This window comes from Lithobates pipiens, unplaced genomic scaffold (genome assembly GCF_037356315.1).
Source record: "Lithobates pipiens isolate NorthernLeopardFrog02 unplaced genomic scaffold, aLitPip1_a1.2 Scaffold_11, whole genome shotgun sequence".
Classification (NCBI taxonomy): domain Eukaryota; kingdom Metazoa; phylum Chordata; class Amphibia; order Anura; family Ranidae; genus Lithobates; species Lithobates pipiens.
Genome location: NW_027507696.1, coordinates 4,677,949 through 4,699,469, shown reverse-complemented (window position 1 = coordinate 4,699,469; position 21,521 = coordinate 4,677,949). Strand labels below are relative to the sequence as shown.

General features: G+C 38.1%; 1 protein-coding gene across 1 annotated transcript; it reads right to left on the bottom strand.

Annotated features, from left to right (window-relative positions):
* Nucleotides 1-472: 472 nt before the first annotated feature.
* Nucleotides 473-19,324, bottom strand: LHX3 (LIM homeobox 3). Its single transcript, XM_077468208.1, has 6 exons — nt 19,208-19,324; nt 12,578-12,749; nt 8,747-8,949; nt 4,570-4,721; nt 3,248-3,419; nt 473-2,170 (listed from the first exon to the last, which is right to left on the bottom strand). Exons 1-6 carry the CDS (start codon nt 19,308-19,310, stop codon nt 1,752-1,754), a joined length of 1,221 nt encoding a protein of 406 aa, XP_077324334.1. The 5' UTR covers nt 19,311-19,324; the 3' UTR covers nt 473-1,751.
* Between the last annotated feature and the right edge of the window lie 2,197 nt (nt 19,325-21,521).

Genomic DNA, 21,521 nt, shown 5'->3' with positions numbered 1-21,521 from the left:
ATGGTTTTGTCTGGGTTTTTTAAGTTTACAAATCTATAAATCGATGTTTTTCTATCAATATTCAAAATTTGAATGCAAATGTTTAATACAAGATGCATCCATGAAACTATTAGCAAATAATAAGTCTTATCCCTGTCTGCATGATAGACAGAATAATGTATGATAAGAAAAGATGGAGGTGTTCCACCTCTGGGTCCTTCAGCGGACTGTATATTCTGATCTCTACAAGTTGAGTTGTTTTGTAAATGAATAAAATATATATATATTTTTTTATTTTTAGCATTAAATATAATACATAGTATATACAGACATGAAAAAAAAAAACAATGATTAAAAAAATAGAATCCTTTAAGCTGTAATCGAGTAGGAAAAAAATAATAAATACTTAACGAAGTTTATTTACAGTATCCCAGTAAAGTTTTATAGCAAGCCCTTAAATGTTTTCCTAGAGAGTAAATTTAGGCAGACAGAATTCATTATTTTGCTGACAAATTTATTCAGTGTTTAGAACGCTTTTGATCATTAAAGAGTAAATAAATAAGAGGACACTTTCACAGACACAGAATCCACAGCATTCAGCTTACTGGGACAATTTACATACTGATTCTTATACCACCAATAAACCAAACAGATGTTATTTGCCAAATAGCTCAACATTAAACAACACAACTGAATATTAAAAAAATTATAGATAGTATAACATGTTTATTATTAAAAAAAAAAAAAAAAAAAAAAAAAAACATAATTTGTAGTGAAAGGTTCTGCAGGTATGTTATTGTATTTTTGGCAACAGAATTAAGTGCAATTTCCAAACACATCTGCATCTGGGACATAATCATATTTTACACACTGCATGTTCTATAGAAATTCAAATATTCCTCAAATGATAAAATGTTTTCATCTCCGGGATAACAGGTCAGAGAAGATGGGAGATATAGCAATTCTCATATACTCACTTTAATACAAAAAGTGTGTTTAAAAAATGTGGCAAGGTCTGCAAATCAGTCAATTATTTTCTTTTTTTTGTTATACATTTAATTGAAAGAGTTTACATTTTACCAGCAATGTAGGGTAAAGGTTGACTGTTTAGAAATTAATTACTACTGTTTAGAATAAATTATTAATCAGGTTGTTTGCAGGTTTTGATTCTGTTTTTAGACTCGGTGGGGGTGATAGAGAAATTTCCTGCTGAAGAGTAAGAGGTATTTGTTAATGATAGCTGAAAAAATCAATTTACTTCCAAATTTGGATATGTGAAAAATTGAAATGTGTTTTTCCCCTTTTTTAAGGTTCTCTATCTCTCCTTTGTCAGACATACAATAGAAAAATGATGGACTGTAAATTCCTTCTCCCCTCCCCCCATTCTTTTAGAAAGTTTTGTAAATTTTGATGATGAAGAAAACACAAAAGTATCTCATTAGAATGCAGAAGGTGATGAAGATGTGATCATACAACACAAGGCTAAAGATGCAGAGGAAAGTCGCTGAGATCCATGGTATAATGTCTTTATCTTCCGATTAGTATACGTTATGATAACGTAAAGCAGACACGCACAAGAAGAGCTTAGTCATAGTAGTCCCTTTTAATAATGTCTAGTGCCATTAAAAGTCTGTTAAACATGGTTCACATCTGAGATGTCACATTCCCCCGTAGAACCATTTCGATTGCATGATGCCATAAGTCCAACTTTTTTCCAAAAAACGTAATGTCCAGCCTTCATTCGTCATTGGAAGATGAGTTGAAGTTTCATGTCAAAATTGGCCATGGTCAACTTCATCTAACCAAGAAGCTGGACTGGCGGGGAAATCTGGGTATCCACCACTGCTGCCAGTGGAAAGATCAGAATTGGGTCCATTTGCCCCTAAAACCCTCATAGATGGAGGCACCCCTTGCCCGCTTTGAGCCATGATACCTAAACCTGTGTCGGGAAATGCTAAGCTTGACATCAGTGGCTGATGGCCCGACATGGCCTGTAGTGAGGCTGGGGACTGTGGGATTCCATAGGGGCTGTTGGATCTCAGGTCATGGTACTGGTCTGATGCAGGAATACCGCCATGTTCCAGGGAGAAGGCACCGTTGCTTCCAGCCTGTCTGCCCAAAACTGGAGAAGCCTCACTGAGACTGTTGTAAATCCCATTGGAGTGGTTCATTTCCGATAAAGCAGGCTCATCTGCAACAAGGACATATTACATAATGATTAACTTCATATTTTTTATATGCATTTTAGAGTAATGAAAGTTTCCAACTGGTCAAGAGTGTTGCCGTATGTTTTTAAATATGACTTTTTTTTTTATTTACTGGACAAGAACTGCTGAAAAATAGGTCTTGACCTGGTAAGAGAATTCTCATGACAGCCTACAGGGCAAGCTGAAGATCCAAAATTCCATACTCTCATTAGATTTTGGGGTCACTTTGAAAACCATGACATATATTATTAAATAGAGCTAGTTTAAGTACAGCGGGGTACAAAAAACTTTCTTTTCTTTTTTTTTTTTTTTTTTTTTTATATTATCCAGTAATCCCCTGTACATTAGGCTTTTGAGTGAGGAGGCTGCATTGTGACCCAACAATGCTGGCAAGGATGTCTATAACACAAAACAGGAATACAAATCTTTTGGCACACACGATGGGGCTCATATACATGGGCATCCACAGGTAGGGGCAAGGGGGGTCCAGTGCCCCCCCTGGAATCAGGGACTGGATCTTAAATTCAGCACAGTTGCTATCACCCGGGTGCCACCCATCAGTGGGGTGACACCATGAAGGTGCTGTCACCCCCCCCCCCCCCCCCCCCCCCATCAGTGTAGTGTGACTTTGGAGACATACTAAACTACTGACCAGAGTCGCCCCGGGGAACCAAAAGTGAGCGACCGTCCAGCCGGAGAGATCACTGCTGTAGTTTCGCTGGGTCTGGTAAGAGGGTCTGTTGACCATTATCCATTACTTATCCTAGGGACTGTACTATGTCGGCAGAATCTGACCATAATAATGTGATAATGAAGTTGTCGAAAAGGGGCAGTGCATGAGTGACCCTAAAATGATGCCCCCCCCCCCCTGAAAAAAGTTCTGCGGACGCCCATGACTGTGTAGTCTAGAGTTCAGCTTTAAAGAGCAAGCAATGTTTGGATTTTTATTATCATCAACAAAACATCTTCCATGTTATGATCCCAGAAAGAGTGAACAGCTTAAAGGAAGGGACAGCTCTACGTTTTCCTCTTTAAAATATACATATGTTCTCCAACTATACCTGTAAAAGAGACCTCGGCGTCACTGTCAGGACCATCCTCCTGGATGCTGTCCTTGTCAGATTTGGAGTTACCTCTTGACCGTTTCATATTTCTGAAGTATTGCCCCCATCTTTGTCTTCCGGCATCCTTTTTTAATCGTTTCTCCTTTGCTCTTCTGTTTTGGAACCACACCTGGAAATACAGCAACACATTAGATGACTTGTAGTAGTACTATGTAATGCTATGTGGGATGAGGAGGAAGTTGTACATTGAGATCAAATAGCTTATTATGTCTGACCAAACCCAGTCAATTTTGTTTTTAAATTGCTCCTCTCTGCAGTCCCCACCACCCTGGAAGCTTTTTAAAAGCATGCAGAACATCTTTATAAGTCATGCAGATGCTGATAAATATTGTAAATTCATTATATGATATTATCTATCAAGAGCTTTAACACTGATACCTCCTTCATTAATCAGCCTTGTAGAATGTAGGTAGACAGGGGCAGACTGACTATTTGGGTACTCGGCCACTAGGGGGCCCCATCAGGGTTGCCAGTATGTAAAAATCTGTGTTTTTTTTTTTTTTTTACATCTGTCTCTGAAATGTCCCCTACCGACATCCTTTTGGTCTAAAAATCCTGAGATTATAGTTGCCCCACCTCTCCAGTACCTTCTCAGCCAATAGAAACATGTCTGTGTATACTGTGTGTACATGCAGGGGCGGACTGACCATTGGGCCACTCGGGCACTGCCCGAGGGCCCCGTGCCACTAGGGGGCCCCATCAGGGTTGCCATCCTCAGTAAAACCAGGGACAGTATGTAAAAATCTGTGGGTTTTTTTTTTACATCTGTCTCTGAAATGTCCCTTACCGACATCCTTTTGGTCTAAAAATCCTGAGATTATAGCTGCCCAAACCTCTCCAGTACCTTCTCAGCCAATAGAAACATGTCTGTGTATACTGTGTGATTGTATACTGTGTGTGTGTGTTTGTGTATACTGTGTGGCCCATAATGTCTGATTGCCTGGGGGCTCCATAATCTCCTATTGCCCCCTGAGTTGTCAGTCCGCCCCTGTGTACATGTATGGGTATGCTGTGTGATTGTATAATGTGTGTGTATACTGTGTGGCCCCATAATCTCTGATTGCCTGGGGGGCCCATAATCTCCTATTGCCTGGGGGCCCCATAATCTCCTATTGCCCGGGGGCCCCATGAGTTGTCAGTCCGCCCCTGTAGGTAGACCTGGTTGATATATACATTGAATGAGATCATGTGTTTTGTGTCTATCTCTCATATTAAACTGGTTAACTAACATTGCTCATAGTATATATGTCAGTAGGTACCTGCACCACCCTCATGTCCAGCCCCGTCTCTGATGACAGCTGTTCTCTGACATGTCTAGCTGGCTTCGGAGAATTGTTATAGGCATTTTTCAGTGTTTCCAGCTGCTTGGCGGTTATGGTTGTCCTTGGCCTTTTGGCTGTGGATTCAGCTTCTGCATGAGTGAAAAAAATAATGTGTAATAATCAGCCATTCCCATAAACACAAAATATATTTTTACGCCATGTGTGCATATTCACTTTACAAGGCAAAATGATTTGTTTTTAAACAACAAAGCGAAATGTTAATCTATAGTACCATTCATCAATACAAAAAAATACGATTTGAATTAGTGGTTGCATGTTTCAATAATATAGGACGGTTCACTAAAACTGGTACTATAGTTTTATTAGGTAATTGGAAGGCTGAATGATATGCCTACCCTTTATATATTGCAGAGACACAAGCAATGAGATCTCCCCACCAGAATTCCCAGTTCTGTAAATTACATAGTTAGTAAGGTTGAATGAAGACACCAGTCCATCCAGTTCAACCTGAGTGAGTGTCTACTATTGTCCCTAGCCCTGTACATTGTGCACTCACATTGGTCCCTACTCTCAAGGAGCCCACAATCCAATTTCCCCATTCATATACTAGGGCCAATTTTGGACAGAAGTCAATTAACCTACCTGCATGTCTTTGGAGTGTGGGAGGAAACCGGAGTACCCGGAGGAAACCCACACAGGGAGAACATGCAAACTCCAGCCAGGTGGTGTCGTGGTTGGGATATGAACCAGTGACGCTTCTTACTACTAGGTGAGAGTGCTAACCACTACACTACTGTGCCACCCACAGTGGTGTTTGCATAAACAAATGATGGTGCCAGTTTCCCCCAAAGTGATTTATGATGGGATACACATAGGGGGGAAATAGTTTATTTGTCTATTTCTTAAAAAAAATAGTGTGAGTTCTTTAACTTAGAATTTTTCTTTTTTGTGAACAAGTACCAAGAGGTATTAACCACTTGCCACAATACGTATAATATGTTGTGGTCGGCAAGTGGTTTATCGGGATTATGGCTGAAGCTATCAGCCATAACCCCGGTAATGTTTTTTTTTCAGCAGGTGGCCCGGCTTTTTCATGAAACTGTCCCAAGAGGCTCATAAGCCGAGGAACGGTTCCCGAAGCAGCGGGAAGTGACGCCCCCCCCCTCCCCTCCTGCTACTCGCTGGTGTTTCTCGGGCTGACAGTTTCCACCGGTTCGCCCGACAAACAACACTCTTTCATCAACTCTATGGCCTTGGAGGACCGGAGCAACGTCATGATGTTGCTTCCGGTCCAGGCTGGAAGTGAAAGATAAAACTATTTTTTTTTCTTGATCTTTTAAAGGTAAAGAAGAGATTTGGGATCTTTTTGACCCCAGATCTCTCCATAAAGAGCACCTGTCATCCTTATTTGTGATAGGAATAAAAGTGATAAAAAATAAACAAATAAATGGACAGTGTCAAAATAAAAAGTAAACAAAATAATAAAAAAGAAAAATGTAAAGCGCCCCCATCAGTGTAAAAATAAAAAGTAAAATAATTAGAGCGAGAGCAATAATACTAGCGCTAGACCTCCTCTGTAACTCTAAACAGATAACCTATAAAGATGTAGCCTATGGAGATTTCTAAGTACCGTAGTTTGTCGCCATTCCACAAGCGTGTGCAATTTTAAAATGTGACATATTGGGTATCTATTTACTCGATGTAACATCATCTTTAAAATTATACAAAAAAATGGAGTGACTATTGCTGTTTTTTTCATTTATTAAAGTGTTTTTTTTCCAAAATATTATGTTTTCAAAACCGCTGCGCAAATACCATGTGACTTAAAAAAATGCAGCGATAGCCATTTTATTCCCTAGGGTCTCTGCTAAAAAAAATGTTGGTGTTATAAGTAATTTTCTAGCAAAAAAAATACTGATTTAAACTTGTAAACAAAAAGTGCCAGAAAAAGCCTGGTCGGCAAGTGGTTTTAAGTTTCCTGTACTCATGCACCTAGGTGAGTAGCCAGATATCTGGGGCCCCCATTATTCTGGATTCTGATAAATCTCCCTGCACAGTGGCCTCGCTATAGGGGTGAAGGGGGTGCAGACTGCATCCAGGTGACACCCCCCCATAGGGGTGACACCATCAAGTAGGACCACCTTCCCCCACCCTGGACAGCACATGGATTGGTGTACCGGCACCGAACGCATCATTTACAGGGGCTGGTGCCAGCACCCTGCAGGGCACTATGGCAGGCTAGACAGAAAAGAGCCTGTTGGTTGTTGTTTTACCACACCAGGGTGACACCAACCCTAGTGACACCACTGTCCCTGCGGACCTCAACATTTCTTTTGTGGGGCAGGAAGTGGGCATGAGACACTCAACATTGGAAAACAAGGTGCCTTGCTGCTAAATGACAAATAGTCTGCTTTGTTTACCGACAAAAGCTGACGGGGATTGTCATTTATCAGAAGTAATGTTGTTGTCACTAACAGAAGGATCTCTGGCTGCTGATAGCAAACAAACAGTATAACTTTAAAGGTGCACATTGTCCTGCTCTGCAACTTCACATGCAGATTAAAGGCATCCGAAACATGTTATTCAAAGGATTTGTGTACATTTAATGTTGCCCTTTAAGCTGAATTTTAAAAAAAACTGTCTCCCCCTTTCAATCCAAAACCATTTTTCTAGTTTTGAATAGAGTAGAAAAGGATTAGAACTCCTGTTAGGATTTTGCTGCTATCTCAGGGCTCCATTTGCCCTTGTACACACGGTCGGAGATTCCGACAACCAAATCCGTCTGAGTAATTCCGACGGATTAATTCTGGAAGAGGTCCGGAAGTGATGTTGCATACACGCGGTCGGACTAAGTTGTCGGAAAATCCGATTGTACATAACGTGATGACGTTATTTCGTTACGACGGGAGTACGTTTAGGCTAGTAGCCAATAGCTTTGGTCTAGGAATTTGATCTGAGCATGCGTGGCACTTTGTCCGTCGGAGTAGGCTACACATGATCGGAATATGTCCGATAGGAGCATTTTGTCGGAAAATTTTACCGGCAAGTTGGAAAATTTGGTCCGTCGGATATTCCGACGGAAACAGTCCGACGCACACCACACACAGTCGGAATATCCGACAAAACGGTCCGATAGGAAACATTCTGTCGGAATCTCCGACCGTGTGTACAAGGGCTTACAGTGATTTAACCTCACTTGCTGTCCTGCCGACAACGGTTTCACCAGACAGGAAGTGAGGGAAAATCTGTAATGGGGACACAGACAAAAAAAAAGAAAGATTGACAAGAGTTTAGCTTTCCCCTGCTCTACAAATGAAATACGTGTGTTGCTGTTGAAGGGTTCACCTAATTTCCTGTCTGGTAAACAGGACAGGAAGTAAGGTGAAATCTCTCTAATGGATCCCCAGATAGCAGTATACACAGCTTGAACATAGAATCATTTATTGGACAAACTCACACAAATATATACACCAGGAGGACATTTCCCCGCCCCACTTCTGGTCATATTATCCTAGCAAACTGTAACCAGAAACAGAGTTAACATGAACTAATCATTTAAACAGCCTAGGTGACTCAGAGATATAACCTTTCAGGACTTGCCGTCTTTAAGCTCAGAAGACACAACACACATTATCATAAACATAAACATATGACACCTTCACATAATAGCAGGAGCCCCTAGTAGCAGACGGACCATCTCCTACATTGTACAGAGGCCAATGTGATCAGCTCTTTCAATTAACATGTATAGTTCAGAATCAAATAAACCAGGAATCGTCTTTGTATATTTCCTGGGAGATATGGTGGATAAATATTACTGTTTCATTACTAGTAAATAATCCAAGCCCCATTTTCTTGGTCACCCTGTGCCCCTAATAGACACAGGGTGACATAGACATAAGAGACATAATGCATTTCAGGAAGAATGGTCAAACATTCCTAAAACTTGTGGACAGCCTTCCCAGAAGAGTTGAAGCTGTTATAGCTGCAACGGGTGGGCCAATTCAATACTGAACCCTATGGAATAAGACGGGGGATGCCAATAAAGTTTATGTGTGTGTAAAGGCAGGTGTCCCAATTCTTTTGGTAATATAGTGTATGTCCAGGTAGCTGATAACTGATAATTATATAAATTAAAGGGAAGGTCATGTACCTCTCTGCTTTGCTGTTTCATAGTCTGCCTTGCACACCAGCCGACTGTCCTCCATAAGGTAAAATTCGTCTCCTGTCGCCAGCTGCCTTTTGCAGATGATGCAGGAAAAGCAGTGTAGATGGTACACAAACTCCTGAGCCCGTCTCACTACCTGAGTGGGGGGGATTCCTTGTTGGCAGGCCGCACATTTTGTCCCAAACCTTCTATAAGAAAAAAAAAAAACAACAATTTTTGTGAAAACAAACCTTGTTTATGGGTTCTGCATACCTCTTACATTGCCCATGATCTGTGTTAGGACCTGAGCATGGCCAATTCTTCTCATGAGCATGTTATTATGAGGTTTAATCCAGTGCTAAAAGTTGATATAATGATAGCTTTCCCTATTCTGCTTTATATAAGCTTTGCTGTCAGCCAGCATAATGTAGAGGAGGGGTTGGGCCATGATACAAAATCTCTAGGGTGGCTTCACAATGACTTGCTGCGCTTTAGCTGCAGCACATATAGAAATACTCTGACAGGGATCCGTTCAAGTGATATACAATAATGGTACCAGCATCCCAAAGGAAGATATATGCACAAAAAGTTTTGTTTTGTTTTCTCCCTTCACACACTTGCAATTTTTGATACTATATTATTGCATTATATTTGCTGTTTTGTTATCTATATAAAGATTCGTATTTCTGATGCGATTTTTCTGAATTGACTTTTCTCTTCTTTTTTCCTTTTTTTGTATGTATAGTTTAAAGAGTAACATATGTGTCTTTGTATGATATGAATACTTCTACTCCCTTGTTCCTGAAGAAGCCGATCCAGGCGAAACATGTTGAACGTACTGGGATGGAACCTCTGTTCAACCTAGTCAATTATTGACCATAGGGAATTGTATTAAATTGTAATTGTAATTGTATTAAATGTTTGACTTTTTTTATATTTTGTGACGTATATGTGAAATAAATTTGTATATTTTTCTAGTATATTTTTTTCTAATTAATTTTTGTTTCTTATTTTCAATATTTGGTGCCGCAAAAGTCCCTTACCTCCAAACTTTTTGTGCATTTAGCTGCAGCACAGTGTACCCACAGTTATAGTTTTCTGAAAGTACACCAAAACCACAGGACTTAATAGAAGTCTATGGCTAAGGGCCGGCCATAGGCAGAGCGAATCTCTTTTTGCAGGACCGACTGAGATTCAAACCATCTATGGCCGGCTTAAAGCGGGAGTCCGCCGGGAGTCCGCCGTTTTTTTTTTTTTTTTAAAGCCAGCAGCTACAAATACTGCAGCTGCTGACTTTTAAAATAATGATACTTACCCGCCCAGCGCGCCCGCGATGTCGGCACCCGAAGCCGATCTCTCGATCATCTCTCGGGTGCTGCCACCGCCATCTTGGGTGTGGGAATCAGGAAGTGGAGCCTTTCGGCTTCATTTCCCGGTTCCCTACTGCGCATGCGCGAGTCGCGCTGCGCAATAAGGATGGTCCCCGCTGTCTCTGGGATCCGTGTGTTTCCCAGCAGGCAGCGGGGGACCTTCGGAAAGGGGCGTAGATTCTGCGGAAAGGGGCGTAGCTTCTGCAGAATCTACGCAGGAAGTGGGTGCAGATACCTGTACTGTACAGGTACCTGTACCCCCCTCCCCCCTGAAAAGTGCCAATTGTGGCGCCGGAGGGGGGGAGGGTTCCAATGAGCGGAAGATCCACTTTAAGGGGGACCTCAACCCACACCAAAAACTCAGGTACACTGAACTACACCCACGCTGCAGCCAAAGTGTATCAGGACAGTGTCAAGCGGTCCTAAACTAAACTAACTAAATGCTAATACTTTATTTAAAGTTTTGGATAGAGTAGAGAGGGATTAGAACACATGTCAGTTTTTATTGCTGTGTCCGCATTAAGGCGATTCGCCATCTCCATTTATCCTGTTTACCATTATCATCAGAATTGAAAGTAAAAGAAAATCCTAAATTTTGGGTTGCCATTAGAACTGTGAACCCTTGTACACACGGTCGGAGATTCCGACAACCAAATCCGTTGGAGTAATTCTGATGGATTAATTCCCGGAAGAGGTCCGGAAGTGATGTTGCATACACACGGTCGGACGAAGTTGTCGGAAAATCCGATTGTACATAACGTGATGACGTTATTTCGTTACGACGGGACTACGTTCAGGCTAGTAGCCAATAGCTTTGGTCTAGGACTTTGATCTGAGCATGCGTGGCACTTTGTCCGTCGGAGTAGGCTACGCATGATCGGAGTATGTCCGATGGGAGCATTTTGTCGGAAAATTTTACTGGCAAGTTGGAAAAGTTGGTCCGTCGGATATTCCGACGGAAACAGTCCGATGGAGACCACACACAGTCGTAATATCCGACAAAACGGTCCGATCGGACACATTCCGTCGGAATCTCCGACCGTGTGTACAAGGGCTAATAGAAAGGAAATCTTTCAATGGGGACACAAGTTCTGGTGACACGCTGGAATTCCCCCACTTTGGAGAGATTTCCGATCACTTCCTGTTTTGGCTATGTGACAGGAAGTGAAGAGAAAGCTCCCCTGTGAACACAGATGGCAAAAAAAAAAAAACCTCCTTACTCTATTGAAATTGAAAAAAAATAACTTTTGTCTTCAGTTACATAAGTATACTTTTTCTGCAAACTGGAGAACAGCAGCCTATGTACAATAGAAAAGGAGTTTTTATTTAATTGACCGATACATTGCAGCAGAAATATCCCACTGGTCACCATGTTATCCCTCATACACCTCATACATGTTATCCCTCATACACACCAGAAGTAAACCTGCAATTTTTTGCATTTTACAGGCTTGTGATGAATGATGGAACAGTCTTAAAGTGGAAGTTGGCCCTAGAATGACTCTATGAACATAAACAGTCATATAACGCATGTATTTTGATAAATGTAGAGCACCGTGTTTGAATTCTGTCCTCGCTCCCGTTGTTCAGCAATCAACATTGGAAACTGCCAGGGGCGGACTGACCATTCGGGCACTCGGGCAGTGCCCGAGGGCCCCATGCCACTAAGGGGCCCCATGCCACTAAGGGGCCCCATCAGGGTTGCCAGCCTCAATAAAAGCAGGGACAGTATGTAAAAATCTGTGTTTTTTTTTAAATCCCAAGATTATAGCTACCCCGCCTCTCCAGTATCTTTTCAATGTGTGTATTCTGTGTGTGTATACTGTGTGTCTGTCTGTGTGTATACTGTATGTGTGTATGTGTGTGTGTGTATATACTGTGTGGCCCCATAATCTCCTATTGCCTGGGCCCCCCATAATCTCCTATTGCCTAGGGGCCCCATAATATTCTATTGCCCGGGGGCTTCATAATCTCCTATTGCCCGGGGGCCCCATGTGTTGTCAGTCTGCCCCTGGAAACTGCCAACCATTTACCATAACATATGCAGCCCCTCTATGCTATCTATGCCTTGAAATTGAAAACCTAACTGGCAAATGCTTCTTCTGTACCCGAAGCATGAGGGGGCCGAGGGACACCCTGATTGTTTGGTGTCTCTGATAAATGATGGACATTTTCCAACGCTGATTGCTGGACAACTGGAGCATGGACAGAGGACAAACTTGGCGCTATGCATTTATCAAAGTGTGTACGTTATATGGCTGCTTAATGTACATTGAATAATTCTAGGGTGAACTTCCAATTTAATGATATGAATTTTTTTTTCTAATTGCAGTTTGGGCACTTATGCACTAATTGAAAGAGCATTATCTTAAAAAGAGTTTCCTATTAACAAGATGGTAAACACTGGATGGAGAGATACAGGATTTCATTAATCTTCTGCAATACTCCTATAATATTATAGACTTACTTGAAAAAATCGTCTTTGCAATAGACACTGTCGCCCCGGCTGAAGCATTTTTCAGTGAGCTGGATCTGGCAGTCGTTGCATTTCAGGCACTTGCTATGCCAATGGCGGTCCAGCACCTTCAAGATGAATCGGTCTACGATGTGCTGGTTGCAACCAGCGCACAAGGGAATCTCTGCAACACAAAAATACAAATAATTAATTTAACCACTTTTTACATATTCTAAGTAAAAAACAGCAGATAATTACCCCAGGGATGCGTGGCCTAGACCAGTGGTCATCAACCCTGTCCTCAGGGCCCACCAACAGGCCAGGTTTGCAAGATAACTGAAATACATCACAGGTGATATCATTTGCTGCTCAGGTGTCCTTTTATGAAGCAGTGAAATCTATTCACTGCTTCATTCTCCGGCATTCACAGAGGAGATCTTTCTCCTCTGTATGCCACTTTATGAAGCGGAGTAGATCGCTTCACCCTTGGAGGAGTGAAGCGATCTACAAACGCTTTTAACACTGGAGAACGGCCCCTAATACTGGAATCTCGTGAGACTTTACGAGATTACAGTACTAGAAATTCACAGATACACAGAGATGTCAATTTATTAAGCAGTGATAAATTATCACAGCTCAATACACTGACACGCGGTGTGATTAATGTTAGTGAAATAAAGCGTCCCCCTACATAATATATACATGTATACACACACAGACATTATATATACATGTATATACACACACACATTATATATATATACATATACACATTATATATATATATGTATATATATGTATACACATACATATGACAGGGGGGCATGGTTACAGTGTTGGGGGGTCTGAACGAGGCATAAGGAAGTTAATTATCTTCCTCTTTCCTCCTCAGATCCCCCCACATTCTCTCTTCACTCCCCGGTTCTCCACCTCTGAGTTGGTGAATCGGGGAGTGTGAATTCTGACACAGATCACAAGTGAAGCGCTGAGATCGCAGCTTCATAAAGTGACCGTTACTGTGTCAGTCTATGAGGATTCTCAGTGTGTGGAGATAATTGGCGGGAGAAGAAATTCAAACACTTCTCCCCCGATTATCTCTGGTTTATATACTGTTTATGGGCTGTGATCAGCGGCGATCCTCTGGATCTCCACTGATCACTCCTTCATAAACGGACACCATAGTGATTGCCGTATTCTAGTCTGCATCTCCCCCAAGGTAATACATAAAACCTGGCCTGTTAGTGGGCCCTGAGGACAGGGTTGATGACCACTGCCCTAGACAACACAGAGGATACAATATTACTTCTGGAAAGAAAAGACAATAGCTATTATAACATTTCCTTGGGGCCATGCAGGAGTCTGGCACCTCACCTTTATTTTACAGAGTTTATAGTTTTACCCAAATTACCACAAATGGAGGGGGGAAGTATGATAACTGATAGGTGACATAAGGTAAAACTGGAGTGTGGCCCTTTTTGGGACAAAGTTTTTTAGATACTTCGCACATTCGGATAAAATCTCAAATCCAGTACAAGCTGCCCAACATACAATTATATTGCAACCTGCAAAGTTGACATTTCATTGGTCATACTTTCTGAAAGCAGAAGATATTCACATATCTATGCAGCCTTTGAAATCTAAAAGGAAGAGAAAGTATTGCTAACTTCAAGAGTTATGGGGAAGACATGGAAGTTGCAGTCCCTTAGGCCAGTACAAAACCGCAGGGTTATGGCCCATCAGCCAAAATACCAGGGTATACTGTATGCCCAGCTTACCTATGATATGAACTTAGCAGGGTTTATAAAAGCTATCCCAAATTTGTAACCCAGCAGTGAACTCTGCCCATTCTACATTTTACATCATTTCATTCAGCATAAATGTTCAGCCAGTCATTGTGGTTGCTACATATCCATGTTAGCCATACAATCTACACAACCAGTCCCATCGTATAGAAAATGTACCTCCTTCCCCTATATCCAGAGGATTGTTATATTCCAGTCACATCTACAGAGACCACATTCTATATCAATTTGTCCTTCACTTATTAAAAGGTAAGGTGCTAAGATTTTGGGCAGGCCTCCCTTCTCTTCCAAGTCAAGTCAGATGAAGCAAATGCTTTTTTTTGAGATAGATAGATAGATAGATAGATAGATAGATAGATAGATAGATAGATAGATAGATAGATAGATAGACAGATAGATAGATAGATAGATAGATAGATAGATAGAGAGATAGAGAGATAGATAGAGAGAGAGAGATAGATAGATAGATAGATAGATAGATAGATAGATAGATAGATAGATAGATAGATAGATAGATAGATAGATAGATAGATAGATAGATAGATAGATGGATGGATGGATAGATAGATAGATAGATAGATAGATAGATAGATAGATAGATAGATAGATAGATAGATAGATAGAGAGATAGACTCTATCTATCTATCTATCTATCTATCCCTAAGTCTAAATCTAATTATCAAGAAAGAGCGATAGGCGCAGATCTATCTATCCCTAAATCTATCTGTCTAATTAGAAAAAAAGAGCAATAGGCATAGATCTATCTATCTATCTATCTATCTATCTATCTATCTATCTATCTATCTGTCTATCTTTTTATCTATCTTTGATCTATCTGTCTATTGATTGTCTAGCTATCTATCTGTCTATGAATACAGATATAGAATATATCTTTCTATCTATCAGAAAATATCAACATATATAGATAAATAGATAGATAGATAGATAGATAGATAGATAGATAGATAGATAGATAGATAGATAGATAGATAGGTAGATAGATAGATTCTATCTATTTATCTAGCTATCTATCTATATATGTTGATATTTTCAGATAGATAGATAGATAGATATTCACACACAGATAGGTTTATTTCTCTTTCTTAGATAGGTAGACGATCAATAGACAGATAGATAAAAGATAGATAAAAGGATAGATAGATAGATAGATAGATAGATAGATAGATAGATAGATAGATAGATAGATAGATAGATAGATAGATAGATAGATCTGTGCCTATTGTTCTTTCTTTCTTAATTTTGGTAGATAGATAGATTTAGGTAAAGATAGATAGAGAAATAGATAGATCTATGCCTAATGCCATTTCTTTCTAATTAGATAGATAGCTTTAGGTAAAAATAGATAGATAGATAGATAGATAGATAGATAGATAGATAGATAGATAGATAGATAGATAGATAGATAGATAGCTCTGCGCCTATAGCTCTTTCTTTCTAATTAGATAGACAGATGTAGGTAAAGATAGATAGATAGATAGATAGATAGATAGATAGATAGATAGATAGATAGATAGATAGATAGATAGATAGATAGATAGATAGATAGATCTATGCCTAATGCCCTTTCTTTCTAATTAGATAGATAGATATGTGCCTATAGCTCTTTCTTCCTAATTAGATAGATAGATAGATAGATAGATAGATAGATAGATAGATAGATAGATAGATAGATAGATAGATAGATAGATAGATAGATAGATAGATAGACAGATAAATAGATCTGTGCCTAATGCCCTTTCTTTCTAATTATATAGCTTTAGGGAAAGATAGATAGATAAATAGATATATCTATGCCTAATGCCCTTTCTTTCTTTCTAATTAGATAGATAGATTTAGGTAAAGATAGATAGATATATAGATAGATAGATAGATAGATAGATAGATAGAGAGATCTATGCCTAATGCCCTTTCTTTCTAATTAGATAGATAGATATGTGCCTATAGCTCTTTCTTCCTAATTAGATAGACAGATGTAGGGATAGATAGATAGATAGATAGATAGATAGATAGATAGATAGATAGATAGATAGATAGCGCCTATTGCTCTTTCTTTCTAATTAGATAGATAGATTGAGGTAAAGATAGATAGATAGATAGATAGATAGATAGATAGATAGATAGATAGATAGATAGATATCTGCATCTATTTCTTATTGATAGTTTGATTATAGATATATATAAAAAGACAGCTTTCCTCATACCACCACAATTAAATGTAGTTTTATCTATTTAGAAAGAATACTGTTACCAGGATCCCTTTTCACATCTTCTTAATATCACTGTGTCTGGATATGTATCTGTAGGTGTGTACAGGTACACTGAATTTTCTTCCCATTGTCTGTGCACAGCCAGGCACCCAGGCAGGTGAAGGGGGGCACTTGGGATTTTGCTGTTTAGCATGCAGAACAGGTGGGTATTTGTGTGTTTAATTATTTATTGGACCTTATGCTGTCACAGAGTCTCATATTGATGGAGTGACTCCTGTCTTTTGTCTGGCTGATGTATGATGAAATTTTAATGCTGTCATTAAAAGAACTGTCTTTTATTTTCCCTTCCATTTAAAAATTATTAAAAAAAGAAAGAAAGAAAAAATTGTAATACCCAACTGTTTCCACCACGAAAAAAGTACATTTTCATAAACAATTTTCAATCATTAAACAATACAGATTCATTTTCAAATGTTTTTTTTTTCTAATTAATTGCTGTATCATTTTTATATTAATACAACACGTTTAATTTTTATATTACATATGCTATTACGATATTATACTGAATATTATTTCAGTACTTTGATAAGTATAATAACATTTTAATTAAAACTATAGTACTTTAAGGGCATTGCTGTATCTATCCTTATCCTAATCACTAAATTGCTATGGTGATTTTCTTTGTTTAATTTATTTGAATACTCTACTACATTATTTGGTTTATAAAATAGTTAACTATTATTTTAATAACTTTACATTATGTAAGTGTTGGTCTTGCTATAATCCATATAATATTTCTAATAGTAACAGTGATAAAAACAATAATCTACCACAAGTTTACATCAGTAGCTTATCACCCTATACCTCTATTCTCATAAAATATTAGGTATCTATGTTTACAATGATTCTTTTTTACTTGAAATAAAAATAGCAATAATTGTATTTAATTATTTTTAATACTTATAATTATAGGTGTTATTTCTTATCAAATTATTTCTTTTTACATTAAATGAAAACAACAATTTGGCATGTTTTATTACATATCAACAAAAAGATAAAAATTTATTTTTAAAAAGGAGGACAGTGAACTTTAAGTTGTTATTTATTTAACTATTTTCCAACAAATTTAACATAGAACCGCAACATTGTGAACCTAACAATACAAAAAGTATGTGAATTCGAATCTAAATCAGTTTGATTGCTTATTAGATATGGTTTACACCAATGCATTAATATTAAAGTGACATTGTTTTTAAAAAAAATATCAGATTTTTTTTTTTTTTTTAAGTATCCACTTCTTAAAAAAAAAAAAAAATCTGTCTATCTATCTATCTATCTATCTATCTATCTATCTATCTATCTATCTATCTATCTATATATCTATCTATTTAAAAATCGTGTTTTAGATTAAAATAATTTTGTTTAATTTGTTGCTGCATGATAATTGTATATTGCAGATCAATATTTTTTTTTTCTATGTATATATATGTATTTGTATCATATCTGTTTGCAAATTTGTAAATATATGTATTTGAAGTTTGAAGCCTATTATCTGCAATAAGCATATGAATATAATACTTGACCAACTTTTTTTTTATAAATAACTATATGCAGGGAGTAAGGTTACAGTACAGAAATTGTATAAGGCAGTAGCACTTCAATTGATCGGATGGTTGTGAATAATTACAATGTAAATGCAATATTTTCTAGAGATACCGGTGATATGATGTCTATGATATGCAATAAGAATGAGGAGGCTGATGCAGATGAAATAAAGAATGTAATAAAACTAGAGAGTGAGAGCTGTGTAATGTTAGCGATGGCTATAATAAGGGATGGTATAAACACGACAAGACAGAGATGATTATAGACTGTTATATTGTAAAAACCAAAAAAAAAAAAAAAATGCAATAGTATAAAATGTATAAAATCAAACAATGTATACGATTTGGCTATAAGAATGAAAATGCTGGTAATCTTTTTTTTTTTTTTTTTTTTTTTTTTTTAAAGAAAATTATAATGCTGACTATATTATATATTACTACACAATGAAAAATAGAAAATAGGTGATTTAATATTTCCAGGGTTTAGGGTTCTTATAATATGGAACAATACATTCGATTAGAATATGCAGCAAGCTGTAGTGTGTACCGAGCAAACTTTATTATAACGAATATACTGTACTGTGCCTGTATTGAAGAAAGTACACTAATCAATGATCATGGGGGGTTTATAAGCTATATATATATATATATATATATATATATATATATATATATATCTGTAAGCTAATACTGATTCATACATGACAATAATTATAATAGCTTCATGCTTATGCTGGACAGAACTGTCTATATAATATTACAGAGAATGCTGTAGTGATGGCATTTAGAAGTACAATATATACTAAATAGAATGTTATTTTGGTTATATACTACAGGAGATGGTGATAATACCAATGAATAGCACTATATAATATAAAATAAATCTTATAATAGTGATCTGTAGGGGTGTTTATTATTGGAGATCCCAGTACCTATTATAAGGAAGAGTGCTAACAGTGATACATAACATTGTATTAGTGCAGGTAGGTAGCCAGGAGGAGCACTTACCTTTCCTTAGCTCGTCATTGTGAGCAAGCAGAGCCAGTAACATGTCAGTACTGGGGGCTGAAGGCTCCTTGCTGCCTGTCAGATCCTTTATAGCCTGATCCATGGCTCATCCCTTCCCCAATACTGCTGCCCCCCTTCCCCCACGGCACCCCAACCTAGGTGAGACCCCCAGAGCGCCCCGGGGTCTCCAAATGCTGCTGCTCCACCTCAGTCTAGAGGGAGAGTGGAGCCAGGCGAGCTCTGCGGGGTGCCGTGCTCTGATCGAACACCAGAGGGAGCTGCGGTGCCGTGTGAGACAAGCTGAGCATCTATCTAGACCGGGTACCTGAGAATAACTGATGGCTGGAGCTCATCCGGGGAATTCAATGACCCAAGAGCTGACACTCACCCCTGGGATGAGCATGGAGCTCACTATCCAATGCCTTATTTACAGCAAGGGACAATCTGCGCGACTACAGTGCAATCTAAAAGTCTTCACAAAAGTGTACAATATTACAAATCTATAACACAACACAGTGTGCACAACTACAGAGGAATCTATAAGACTGCAATAGATGAATATATATTTAATGCACAGTCACAGCACACAACACTGCTGGAAGTCAATCTAAACATTTCTAATACAACCTACAACACAATCTACCTGACTACAGGGACTGAAATAGATACGAACAATAATAATAACAATAATAATATACAGACTGCTGGAAGTCAATCTACACACCTACAACACATTCTACACACCTACAGAGCAATCTATAAGACGGAAATAGAATATATAAAAATAATAATAGAAATAATTCAATTGCAGTCCTATGAATTACTCATAGATGTATAAACGGTGTTGTAGGTTGTATTATAACAGCAGTGAAGTTTGCTGTGCATAAAATATATTATTATTGTTATTATTCGTTTTATATATTTTATTTCACTCTTATAGATTGCTCTGTAGGTGTGTAAATTGTATTGTAGGTTGTATCATAACAGCAGTGTAGTTTGCTGTGCATTGAAATTATTATTAAGATTATTATTATTATTATTCTACAACTATTATTGTTACTATACAACTTACAACACAATCTACACACCTACAGCCAATCTATAAGCGTGAAATAGAATATATAAAACTAACAATAACAATAATAATATTAATAATATATTTAATGCACAGCAAACTTCACTGCTGATACAACCTACAACACAATCTACACACCTACCGAGTAATCCATAGGACTGCAATTGAATTATTTTTATATATTCTATTTCAGTCTTTGTAGGTGTGCAGGTTGTGTTGTACATTGTATAAGAAGTGTGTCGATTGACTTCCAGCGCTGTGGTGTGCTGTATATTATTATTATTACTGTTGTTGTTGTTAATAATAATAATAATATACACCACACTGCTGAAAGTCAATCTACAGATTTCTATTACAATTTATGAGACAATCTGCACAAATTCTACAAAATCTCCCCCCAAACAGTAAAATTGACAATTCAGACACCCGCCATCTAATCTGCACAATAGTACACATTTCATTGCAGCCAGTTTGTGTTTTTTCTATACAAAAGAAAGGTGTGTAATGACCACAGTATTATCGCTTAGCGCCGCAATGGAGATATCAGAGGCAGACAGGATATTACATCTGATATTACATGGTCGGACTACTTTCAGAGAACGCAACTCCTTAGGAACTACAAGACTCAGCATGCCAGACAGCCAAGGTTTATACAGTATATGTATTATGCCCTACATGTACAGCTCTGAGTCTGATATATGTTGCATATCCTACATGTACAGCGCTGATATCTACTACATATACTTCATGTCCAACTGTAAAATATACAACATATACTACATGTTCACCTCTAATAAATACTCCATATGTTACATGTACAGCCCTGATATGTACTGCCTTAACCACATGTACAGCTCTGTTATATATTTCATATACTATTATTATTATTATTACATGTACAACACTAATATATACTGCATTCGTTACATGTACAGCTCTTTTATGTACTCCATATACTACATGTACAGATCTAATATATACTACATATATTACATGTACAGATTTAATATATACTGTCTACATGTACAGCTCTGATATATACTCAATGTACTACATGTACAGCTCCAATACACACATATACAATTCTGTATACTACATGTACAGCTCTGATAAATACTGCATATACTATATATACACAGCTCTAATATATACTCCATATATTACATGTACAGATTTAATATATACTGTCTATGCTACATGTACAGCTCTAATATATATGGCATACTACATGTACAGCTC